The following is a 12,111-nucleotide window of genomic DNA, read 5'->3' as shown; positions in this document are numbered from 1 at the left end:
TAGATGCTGCGCCTGAGCGCTCTCCCCAATGAGGCTCCGCCCCCCGCCCGTCACTAAGCAGCTGCGGCCCCGCCCCTCGGGCGCTCGGGGCGGGCAGTGGGGGCAGGGGCCCCGCGCCGGGGGTAGGGGTGGGGGTAGAATCCCCGTCCCCACATCCGATGTCCCTCTGAGCCCTGAGTGTGGCGCCGGGGGTGGGGGTCCTGGTGACTGGGGGGCGGGTATCCGCGGGCGCGGTGGGGGTGCAGGGATGGGGGGGCGTTGTGACTCCGGGGAGGGTCCCCGCGGGCGCGGTGGGGGTGCAGGGATTTGGGGGCGTTGTGACTCGGGGGCGGGTCCCCGCGGGCGCGGTGGGGGGTGCAGGGATGGGGGGCCGTTGTGACTCCGGGGAAGGTCCCCGCAGGCGCGGTGGGGGTGCAGGGATTTGGGGGCGTTGTGACTCGGGGGCGGGTCCCCGTGGGCGCGGTGGGGGGTGCAGGGATGGGGGGGGGCGTTGTGACTCGGGGGCGGGTCCCCGCGGGCGCGGTGGGGGGTGCAGGGATAGGGGGGGGGGCGTTGTGACTCGGGGGCGGGTCCCCGCGGGCGCGGTGGGGGGTGCAGGGATGGGGGGCCGTTGTGACTCCGGGGAAGGTCCTCGCGGGCGCGGTGGGGGTGCAGGGATTTGGGGGCGTTGTGACTTGGGGGCGGGCCCCCGCGGGCGCGGTGGGGGTGCAGGGAAGGGGGGCGTTGTGACTCCGGGGAAGGTCCCCGCGGGCGCGGTGGGGGTGCAGGGATTTGGGGGCGTTGTGACTCGGGGGCGGGTCCCCGCGGGCGCGGTGGGGGGTGCAGGGATGGGGGGGGGGCGTTGTGACTCGGGGGCGGGTCCCCGCGGGCGCGGTGGGGGTGCAGGGATGGGGGGCCGTTGTGACTCCGGGGAGGGTCCCCGCGGGCGCGGTGGGGGTGCAGGGATGGGGGGCCGTTGTGACTCGGGGGCGGGTCCCCGTGGGCGCGGTGGGGGTGCAGGGATGGGGGGGGGGCGTTGTGACTCGGGGGCGGGTCCCCGCGGGCGCGGTGGGGTGCAGGGATGGGGGGGGATTGTAACTCGTGGGGGGGAGTCCCCGCAGGCGCGGTGGGGGGTGCAGGGATAGGGGGGCCGTTGTGACTCCGGGGCGGGTCCCCACGGGCGCGGTGGGGGTGCAGGGATGGGGGGCCGTTGTGACTCCGGGGAAGGTCCCCGCGGGCGCGGTGGGGGGTGCAGTGGTGGGGGGCTGTTGTGACTCCGGGGAAGGTCCCCGCGGGCGCGGTGGGGTGCAGGGATAGGGGGGGCCGTTGTGACTCCGGGGAGGGTCCCCGCGGGCGCGGAGATGTAGGGTCCTCGTGCCTCGGGGGCGGGTCCCCGTGGGCGCGGTGGGGACTTAAGGGATTAGGGGGCGTTGCAACTCGTAGGCGGGTCCCCGTGGGCGCGGTGGGGGGCGGTGTTTGTATGGGGGGGCGTTGTGACTCGGAGGTGGGTCCCCACGGGCGCGGTGGGGGTGCAGGGAAGGGGGGCTGTTGTGACTCCGGGGAAGGTCCCCGCGGGCGCGGTGGGGGGTGCAGGGATGGGGGGGCGTTGTGCCTCCGGGGAGGGTCCCCGCGGGCGCGGTGGGGGGTGCAGGGATGGGGGGGCGTTGTGCCTCCGGGGAGGGTCCCCGCGGGCGCGGTGGGGGGTGCAGGGATGGGGGGCGTTGTGACTCCGGGGAGGGTCCCCGCGGACGCGGAGATGTAGGGTCCTCGTGCCTCGGGGGCGGGTCCCCGCGGGCACGGTGGGGACTTCAGAGGTTAGGGGGCGTTGCAACTCGTGGGCGGGTCCCCGCGGGCGCGGTGGGGGTGCAGGGATGAGGGGGGGCGTTGTGACTCCGGGGACGGTCCCCACGGGCGCAGTGGCGGTCGCGGGAATGGGGGGCGTTGTGACTCCGGGGAAGGTCCCCACGGGCGCGGTGGGGGTGCAGGGATGGGGGGGCATTGTGACTCGGGGGCGGGTCCCCGCGGGCGCGGTGGGGGGAAGGTGTTTGTATGAGGGGGGCGTTGTGACTCCGGTGTAGGTCCCCACGGGCGCGGTGGGGGTGCAGGGATGGGGGGCGTTGTGACTCGGGAGCGGGTCCCCGCGGGCGCAGTGGGGGTCGCGGGGATGGGGGGCGTTGTGATTCGTGGGCGGGTCCCCGCAAGCGCGCGGGGGGCGCGGGGACGGGAGGAAGCGTATCTATAGGTAGACAGATAGTTGGACGATCGGTGGACAGATGGGCGGAGCCTCTTACGTCAGGCCGGTCTCTCCGCCTCCTCACCGGTGACCTCTGGGGCCCGAGGGGTCACCGGAGCGGCGGGGGCTGCCGGGGGGCTTTGCAGATGTGCAATCGCCCTCGTTGTCTTCCACTAGATGGCAGCACCGTCCTTCCGAGCTGCGACAAGGACCCGTGCCTTCAGACCTGCCACCTGGTCCCTAGGGACAGACCCAGTCTCAGCTGAGAACCACGTTTAGAGGGATAAATAGATGATAGATAGATAGATAGATAGATAGATAGATAGATAGATAGATAGATGATAGACGGATGGATGGATGCATGGATGGATGGATAGATGATAGATAGATGATAGATACATACGATACATACATACATACATAGAGGATAGAGATAGAAATGACATATAGCTAGATGATAGACTGATAATAATAAATAGAGAATGATGAGAAATGATAAATACTCATACCAAATCAATAGATAAATAATAGTAGATAGAACGATGGATGATATAGATACACGATAGATCCATAGATAGCGTCTGTTACACTGAGTCAGGTTTTTCAACCTCAGAGACTGACGTCTGGGGCTGATGACTCTCTGAGGTGGGGAGGGTCCTGTGCCCTGTCTGGGTGCTGAACGGCCACCCTGGTCTCCACACAGCAGATGTCGGGAGAACCCCAGCGTGACACCCCAGTGTGACAACCAGAGCTGCCAGTGTAATAGTAAATATACACATGTTGATAGTTTGTTAATCATGCAGTTATGTGTAAGAACCATTGATCAACTAATGTACAAGATGGGGCAAAAATCGGTGTGCAGTCAGTATGCAAAACACAGTTTATTCTGGGGTTATTATGTATTGTACTGTTTTCCACACGACGAACCACCGTAGACCTACATGTGCGTGCGTGCGCCTCTGTCCATGTGGACACCATCTATACGTGTCACAGGTGCTGACGGCTTGGCTATCTCCTTTTTTCTTTTTTTTCTTTAACCTTCTGTGCGGGGCGATCCCCACAAGGTGTCAGATAGACATTCAGACCCAGTTTGTTTATTTGTTTTTTTTTGTATTTTTCTGAAGCTGGAAACGGGGAGAGACAGTCAGACAGACTCCCGCATGCGCCCGACCGGGATCCACCTGGCACGCCCACCAGGGGCGACGCTCTGCCCACCAGGGGGCGATATTCTGTCCCTCCGGGGCGTCGCTCTGCCGCGACCAGAGCCACTCTAGCACCTGGGGCAGAGGCCAAGGAGCCATCCCCAGCGCCCGGGCCATCTTTGCTCCAATGGAGCCTTGGCTGCGGGAGGGGAAGAGAGAGACAGAGAGGAAGAAGAGGGGGAGGGGTGGAGAAGCAGATGGGCGCTTCTCCTGTGTGCCCTGGCCGGGAATCAAACCTGGGACTCCTGCACGCCAGGCCGACGCTCTATCACTGAGCCAACTGGCCAGGGCCTGTTTCTTTGTTTTAAGTGAGAGGAAGAAACATTAAGAGACAGACTCCTGCATGCGCCCCAACCGGGATCCATTTGGCAACCCTGTCTGGGTCTGATGCTTGAATCAACTGAGCTGTGTCCTTGGTGTCCCGGGGGTTGACACTCAAACCAATTGATCCATTGGCTGTAGGAGGGAGAAAGGGAGAGAAGGGGGAGAGGGGAGGGAAGAGAAGCAGATGGCTGCTTCTCCTGTGTGCCCTGATGGGATTGAACCTGGGACATCCATTCTCCAGGTTGACACACTATCCACTGAGCCAATCAGCCAGGGCACCTTGTAAAGTGTTTGAGCATTTCCACGTGTGGCCAGCGAATCTTTGAAAACGTCAAGATGGAGGTGTTCGTATGTACTTTTGACTTAGACGCCAGAAATGGCCTCAAACTGTCCACTCATCGAGAGAGTGTGAGGACGCATCTCATTTCTGCACGGCCAGCGGTCGCCTCAATTTTCGTTGGGACAAAAAAAAAAAAAAAAAATGGAGATCATTTCAAAGGCCAACGTGGAAACCATTTTTGAAGGACCAGCCCCTTTGAGAGTCCAGTCATTTTCTCAAAAACTCGAGAAGCCATCGATGGGGTCACCTCCGCCCCCCCCCCCCAAGTCCCCCCCTGGTGAACTCCAAAGACTCCTATTTCTACACACAAGCCAGTCACCTCTTTAAAAAATAAAATCGATCGTTTATTTGGGGCTCGTTTTAGACTGACGGGGAGATTGTCAATTAATACAGAGAGGTCACATACTTCCTGTCATGGGGACATCCCGTATCATGAACACATGTCCATCCTCAGACCACCTTCCCGTCTCGCCAGCATGCCCCACGTCCCGTGAGGGAGTCCAGTTCACGTCCACGGGGCTTTCATTGGAAGTCCCAGCTTCCCTGTTTCTCGGTGTGGCTGTCGAGGACGGACCGAGGGTGACCGTCATTCAGACGAGCTAGGGAGAGCTCTGTGAGGGTGTGGGATGGGGGGGGGGGGGGCTCAGAGACAGGCGTCGGGTTCAGATTCCGCTCTCTGACAGTCACCAGCTTGGGGACCTCTGGTCTCTCTAACTTGTCGGAGTCTCTGTTTGCTACTCTGAAAAGATGGGCACAATACGTACCCCTAGAGCAGCGGTTCTCAACCTGTGGGCCGCGACCCCGGAGGGGTCACCTAAAGCCATCGGAAAATACATAATAATGCATATCAGGTATTTACATTCCGAATCATCACTGTAGCCAAATTACAGTGATGAAGTAGCCACCAAAATTATTTTTTGGTTTGGGGTCACCGCAACATGAGGAACTGTATTGCGGGGTCAAGGCGTTAGAAAGGTTGAGAACCACTGCCCTAGAGGGTTGAGGAGCCTCTTAGAAAGGTATGCAGCCCAATTAGCAATTCCTCTCAGTGCTGAGCACTTGGGGAGGGGGGCTTAACTCTGAGTCCCTTATACATGTTATCTTCTGTAAGAAACTCCCTCCTAAGTCCTCGCTCAAATTGATTCTCTCAGCAGAGGTCTCGGTAGCACAAAACATTTATTTTTGAGGGTGTTTTACAGAAACCCAGAGATATCCAAAGAAAGATTAGGGGAGATGGGGGGAAAAAAAAAAGTCGGGAGTCACCGGTCTGACTCAGAATTCTTTCTGGTTTGGTGGGAAAACATTGTGGCTCGATGTGACAGCAGGTGGCGTGCGTGTCTGGGATACTTCGCTAAGGTCCTTTTTTGGGGGGGAACTGAGGTCAAATTCTGGCTAAGGTTAGGGCGATTTTGATCCCATCTAGAGGTTTTCACGTAAAAAAAAAAAAACATCACAGCATGCCTGACCTGGCGGTGGCGCGGTGGATAGAGCGTCGGACTGGGATGTGGAAGGACCCAGGTTCGAGACCCCCGAGGTCGCCAGCTTGAGCGCGGGCTCATCTGGTTTGAGCAAAAAGCTCACCAGCTTGGACCCAAGGTCGCTCGCTCGAGCAAGGGGTCACTCGGTCTGCTGTAGCTCCCCCTCCCCCCCCCGGTCAAGACACATATGAGAAAGCAGTCAATGAACAACCAAGATGATTGATGCTTCTCATCTCTCTCCATTCCTGTCTGTCTGTCTGACTCTCTGTCTCTGTAAAAAACAACAACAACAACAAAAAACAAAGAAATCACAGCAGCGATTATGGAAACTGGAGTCTGTGGGAAATGACAGACAGGTGGTCACCTAGGCAAGGGCACAGAGGGAGGAAGACAGATGGACATCGTGTCCCACGTGTTCTGTAAGTCAATTCACGTCCCCTGGGGCAGAGGAAGGCATGTCCTCAGATGTAGGAAGTCAAGTCTGAACTGTGCAAAACGGGTGAGCCGTACGGCAGGTGAAGGCAGTCTCGCAGCTGACCTCGAGGACATGGTGCTCGGTGACTGACGTAAGCCGGTCGCAAAAACCCGGATCCTGTGCGATGCCACCCACGGGAGGTCCCCGAAGGAGTCAATGTCACAGAGACAGAGAGCAGAGGGTGGGAGCCGGGACCTGGGGCAGGAGGCGGGGAGACAGTGCTTGCCGGTGGTCACGGTCACGCAACAATGTGTTCTCTGAGCCTTTCCCTGAAAAAAATGGCTCAGATGGCAACCTAACCGCTGTAGGTATTTTACCACAATTTAGAAGATTTGAAGGAAATTAGAAGAAAAAAACAACAACCATAAAAAAGCAGTGGTCTGGAGAATAATGGAATGAAACCCAGCTTTTCGGTAAGCAGCATTCTGTCTTTTTTTTCTTCCAAGTCTCCCAAATATTTATTCATGCCTGTGCACACACATGCACACCGTATGCATACGTGTGTGGGCGTGCACGCGTGCATGCATATGTGTTTCGGTGCACGGTGAATGCCTCTGCGTGCGTTGGCACGCGTTTGCTCTTGGGCTCAGAGCAGACGTTCAATCAACATCATCTCTTTCCAGCCTTGGGTATTTGCAATCCAATATTAGCCGATCAGGACTTTACTTTTTAACAAAGCCGGGACACCAGCATCTCACTCACCTGACAATCCTTTCTCACGACAGCTGTCGTCCCACCCCTGTGTGTGTCTCTGCACTCATGCCTGCCATGTGACCTGGAGTGACCCGGCTCCATCGTGGACCGGGGGGGTCTTGTTATAGAGGGTCTGGCAGCCTGGTTGGAAGGCAGCGTGCAGGTTGTAACATGAGGTGTCAGAGAGAGAGAGAGAGAGAGAGAGAGAGAGACACACACACACACACACACACTCACACTCACCCAGCATGCTGGGAGGAAATCAGGAATGTCATCCGGGGTCTTGCTTGTCCCCGCATCCCTCTGTCTAGAGCCGGACCAGGCCACCCCCATTGCTGTCACGCGGACATAAATACACCTTCTAGCATCCCCGGATGTTGAGCCAGGTGACCGATTGATGGAGTGCATTTCTGGGAAAACGCGCCCAGAATGTTAGTACCGTGCTGCCTGCAGACCAAGCCCGCCCGGGGGGGTGGGGGGGGTCGTCTCCGGTTAGAGGACAGACCCCGACGGAGAGGGTGACGATCACCCCAGAACTGGGCCGCTTGTCGGCTGAAACTCCCAGCCGTGCCCAAGACCCGGTGGGTCCCCCCGAGCGACCTCGGCGGCGTTGGGAAGCCCTGCACGCAGCACGAATGAATCGGGGTGTTGGCTCACCTCTCTGGCCCAGAGGCAGCCAAAATGAGTAACAGCCAGCTTCTGTGTGCTGCGTCCCTGTGTGTGTGAGCAGCGGCCAGGGCCACGGGGACCCCGGTGACCCAGACAGGGGTGCTCTGGAGTCTGTGAGCCCCTCCCACATGGCCCAGAGCTGTTTCCGTGTGGGTGGTCTGAGGTTTTTCACAGCTATTATTTCTGTGTTTTGCCTCCGAGGTGTGAGTCCCACCCACCCACCCAGGATGGGGGTGTCAGCACAGCATCCTCACAGGCTCCAAGCTTCTAACTGTGGGTGTTGCTGGGCTCACACTGCTTGTGTAGGGTTTAGCCCGGAAGAACAGAGGATGTCACACCTCCGTGGAGAACTTGGGTCTGAGCCATTCTGGCCTCACCGGTGTGTGCCGGTGGGCGGGGGGACCTTTCTCAGGCGGGTCTGGGGCTCCCACACAAAAGCCCTTTCTTGTGTGGTGCTCAAGTCCTTTGCGACCGTGCAGACATTCAGGGCCGATGGCCTTGGGCATCGTCCCCGAGGGGACATCCCAGATGCAGCCACTATGAGCCACAGCCTGGTCGGAAGGCAGCGTGCAGGTTGTAACATGAGGTGTCAGAGAGAGAGAGAGAGAGAGACACACACACACACACTCATCCGGCGTGCTGGGAGGAAATCAGGAATGTCATCCGGGGTCTTGCTTGTCCCCGCATCCCCCCCCCCATCTGTGGCCTGGGGCGGGGGGTGTGGTGGGTGCAGGGGATAGAGGGGACACCTGAGGTCTCGTCCTAGGTCCCCAGGGCTGGCTGTCCACCTTCAAGGTGCCTCTGACCCCAAAGGACACACAGGTGTGCAGAAGCCTGAGGTGGGAACCTGGGTTGGATGCTAGGGTCGGACGCAGGGTCCCGGGAGGGTGAGTGTGTGAGACCAGCCCACAGATGATAAAGAACAGGCTATGAGCAGCCCCGGAAACTGCCAGGTCTTCCTCTTGCCGGGACCGCTCGCTCCTCAGAGCAGCCGTGTGCAGAGGGTCGGCCACAGACCCCCACGGACGACACAGACGGTGTTGACCTGGTCTGTCCAAGAACAGCCTTGACCTGGCACAGGTGTGGCCGCCCACAGACCCCACGGACGACACGGACGGTGTTGACCCGGTCTGTCCAAGAAGAGCCTTGACCTGGCACAGGTGTGGCTGCCCCGCCCCCCCTACCCCCCGTCAAGCTTTTGGTTCCCAGGAAGCAGGGTCCCCAGGGAGCCAGCTGAGCCCATGGTCACCCATCCAGAGGCCAGTGCTTAATGTCCAGAGTGCCTGGAATGTGTGTCAGGATCTTGGGGAGGCTGTGGCAGATGGCCACAAACTGGAGGGGCTTGGACCACACAGACTTATCCTCTTTCTGTCTCGGTGACCAAAAATCTTAGATGCAGGGGTCCTGGGACCACACTCCCTCCAGCTCCTGGAGGCTCCAGGCATCCCCGGGGCTGGTGGCTGCCTCCCTCCTGTCTCTGCCTCCGTCCCCACGTGGCTCCTCCTCTGTGTCTGTGTCCCTTCTAAGGTCCCTGTCACTGGGTGCATGCAGGGCCCCCCCCCCCGACGCAGTAGGTCACAATCTGAATTCGCAGGTGGACATGGGTCTGTGGGAGGGTGGGGGACACTATTCACCCCAGTCCCGTTCTGTCTGGTCCTCTTCCTAAACACTGGTGGCCGGGAGCCAGCTCCTGCTGTCCATCAAAAACGTGGATTCCTGTTTGTTGTACACATACCCTGCCCTGTTGGCTCGGATACCCCCCTGTCTGAGAATGCAGGGATGTCCCATCTCCCAAGGGTGCTGGAACCCAATGTCCCGTGATGTGCAAGGTGCTGGAACCGGCTCGTTTCTGGCCAGTCCTCAGCTCCTGAGGACCAGCTGTTTTGGCATCCTGGACACAGTATGGGGACAGAGGTACCTCGTCCCCTGTCAAAGCAGCCCAGGCATTGGGGCCAGTGCAGGAGGGTCCCAGTGCACGAAGCCCCTCGCTCGGCAGGCCCCCAAGGGGCTCGGACGGTGACTCTCTTGAGGGCTGGCACAGGCAGGCGCCTGGTCCCCACAGGCTGCTGTGTGCACACGTATGGAGCAGCCACCTCAGACCTGGGGCGAGGGCTTCCCGCCATGGGCCCAGAGCTGTCCCCTGGGAGCAGAAATCAGGCGGAGGGGACACTCACAGAGGCGTCTCAGAGAGTCACACTGCAGCTGTGGGCACTCACTGGGCTCTGTACAATGACCTCAGCAGCTGCTGGTCCACCTGGAGATGGTCAGCCGTCATTCCTACCTGGGACACAGGCGCAGAGCGGCCCAAATGACCGACAGCTCTGCCAGACCCCGTGGCTGCCTCCTGTGGGGGGAAGAGACCTGGGAACTTGCAACGGTCATCTGGCAGAATCCCGGCACCGGAGAGACCCGGGGGGGGATGATGTCCACCAGGCTCTGTATACATCAGGCAGAGGGGGCAGGCTGTCCCAGACCAGAGAGAAGGAAGAATGCAGCACTGAGGTGGCCCAGCAGGACGTCAGGGGCCAACGGCAGTGTGTGGATGCTGAGAGAGAAGACTGAATGGTCTTGTCCTTCTCTGCAGATGTTGCCGTGGACAGAGCAGACGGGGCTCATTCTGATGAAGTCTAGAGATCGTCATTCTTGGCCTGACCTGTGCTGGCGCAGTGGATAAAGCGTCGACCTGGAAATGCTGAGGTCGCCGGTTCGAAACCCTGGGCTTGCCCGGTCAAGGCACCTATGGGAGTTGATGCTTCCAGCTCCTCCCCCTTCTCTCTCTCTCTGTCTCTCTCTCCTCTGTCTCTCTCCTCTCTAAAAATGAATACATTAAAATAAAAAGAAAGAAACATTTAGATCGTCATTCTTTCTGGAGCTGGAGAGCTTGGTGCGGATGGTTGGTGACTGTGGGTGACACTTCTTCTATGTGACAACCGGCCTCAGATCCCCGCCCCCTCCCCTCCCCCCATCTGCATGGACGTGATGCTGAAGGAAGTGGTTCTTTGGTCTCAGTTGAGGGGAGTCTGACTCAGGTGGGGTGGTGGGAAGGTCACCTCCCAACAACAGGTGACGGCCTGGGGACCCTTCTCCGCTCCCTGAGCCAGCTGTCCTCAGAACACGCTCTCCTGTCTCACCAGGAACGGCCGGCCGGCCGCCTCCAGCCCGTCCGCTTGGCCGCTGGAGACGGAGGGCGCCAGCAGCGTGCGGGTGGAGAAGAGACTGTCCCGGCGGGAGTCCAGGGCGCTGACCAGTGGCGGCGACGGCCGCCGGGGCCTGAGGAAAGCCCGGACCCGGACCTGGAACTCCCGGGAGGCAAAGTAGTAGACGAACGGGTCCAGGCAGTTGTTGAGGCAGCTGAGGCAGAGCGTGAGCTTGTACAGGTGGTAGTAGCTGGTGCCCAGGAAGAGGCGGCCGACGATGTGTGCCAGCAGCACGAAGTTGTTGGGCGCGAAGCAGGTGACGAAGGCCAGAAGCACCGTGGCGGCCAGGCCCACGGCGCGCCGTCTCTGGCCCCCGCCGCCGGCGGCGTGCGGCTCGGAGGAGGAGGAGGAGGAGGAGGCGGCGCGCAGCAGCCTGAGGATGGTGGCCGTGTAGCAGGCTACCGTCACCACGAAGGGCAGCAGGAAGAGGACGACGAAGAGGGTGAAGAGGAAGATGGCCCACATGGCCACGCTGGGCAGCATGGTGGACTGCAGGACGTCGAAGCAGGTGACGATGCCCAGCTCCCGCACGGCGTAGGTGAGGTCGGTGCGCAGCAGCGGGGACAGGGCGGCCAGCAGCAGCGCCCACAGGCCCAGGCAGGTCAGCAGGGCATAGCGGCGCCGCCGCCAGCGCGCCGAGGCCAGCGGGTAGACCACGCCCAGGAAGCGGTCCACGCTGATGCAGGTCATGGTCAGGATGGAGGAGTACATGTTGGCGTAGAAGGCCACGGTGACGAAGGTGCAGAGTCGCGGCCCGAACACCCAGTGGTGGCCGTTGCAGTGGTAGTAGATCTGAAACGGCAGGACGGCGGCCAGGGTCAGGTCCGTCAGGCTCAGGTTGATCATGAAGATGACCGAGGGCGTCCGGGGCCCCAGGTGGCAGCACAGGACCCACAGGGAGAAGAGGTTGCCCGGGATGCTGACCAGGGCCACCAGCGAGTACACCACCGGCAGGACCTTGCCGATGACCGGGTTCTGCAGCATCTGGAGCGTGGCGTTGTCCGGGCGTGTCATGTTGATGTCCATGGCGGCGGGAGCCTGGCGGGCAAGCTGAAAGGCAGAGGAGGACACGGGGGGACGGTGAGGGGAAGGCACGGAACGGGTGCCCTGCCCCGTAACGAACCCACAGACGGAGGACGGTCACCCCGTTCCCCCAGCAGGGAGGCAGCACCAGCTCCCTCCCCTGTTCCCCTCCTTCCTCCTTCTCCCTGGGAACACTGATGACATCATCTCTGCCACTGCCAGGGGACATAGGACTGTCACTATATAACTGCTCACAATCATCTATCACTATACAACGGCTCACAACCATCCGTCCTTCTCCTTGGAAAAGCCCAGGGAGCATGCTGCAAAGTACGGGGCACTGGCAGCAACATTGTAGCCATGAGGAAGCCAGGAATTGCAAGCCTAGAAGGAGACTCATCTTAACAAATTGCAACATAGTTTCTCTCTGTGTTGCTAGGAGCCAGCTCTCTCCCCTGTTCCCCTCCTTCCTCCTTCTCCCTGGGAACACTGATGACA

The 12,111-nt window shown here is 60.3% G+C and overlaps 2 protein-coding genes across 2 annotated transcripts; both read right to left on the bottom strand.

Annotated features, from left to right (window-relative positions):
• Positions 1–53: 53 nt before the first annotated feature.
• LOC136386013 (uncharacterized) lies at positions 54–9,516 on the bottom strand. The gene is made up of 2 exons (XM_066357327.1): positions 9,312–9,516; positions 54–1,390 (listed from the first exon to the last, which is right to left on the bottom strand). Exons 1-2 carry the CDS (start codon positions 9,514–9,516, stop codon positions 54–56), a joined length of 1,542 nt encoding a protein of 513 aa, XP_066213424.1.
• A 745-nt stretch (positions 9,517–10,261) lies between these two features.
• P2RY8 (P2Y receptor family member 8) lies at positions 10,262–11,626 on the bottom strand. Its single transcript, XM_066356908.1, has one exon. The coding sequence runs from the start codon at positions 11,614–11,616 to the stop codon at positions 10,501–10,503; it is 1,116 nt and encodes a 371-aa protein (XP_066213005.1). The 5' UTR covers positions 11,617–11,626; the 3' UTR covers positions 10,262–10,500.
• Positions 11,627–12,111: the final 485 nt, after the last annotated feature.

This window comes from Saccopteryx leptura, chromosome X (assembly GCF_036850995.1).
Source record: "Saccopteryx leptura isolate mSacLep1 chromosome X, mSacLep1_pri_phased_curated, whole genome shotgun sequence".
In the NCBI taxonomy this organism is placed as follows: Eukaryota; Metazoa; Chordata; class Mammalia; order Chiroptera; family Emballonuridae; genus Saccopteryx; species Saccopteryx leptura.
This window is presented reverse-complemented; position numbering and strand designations above follow the sequence as displayed.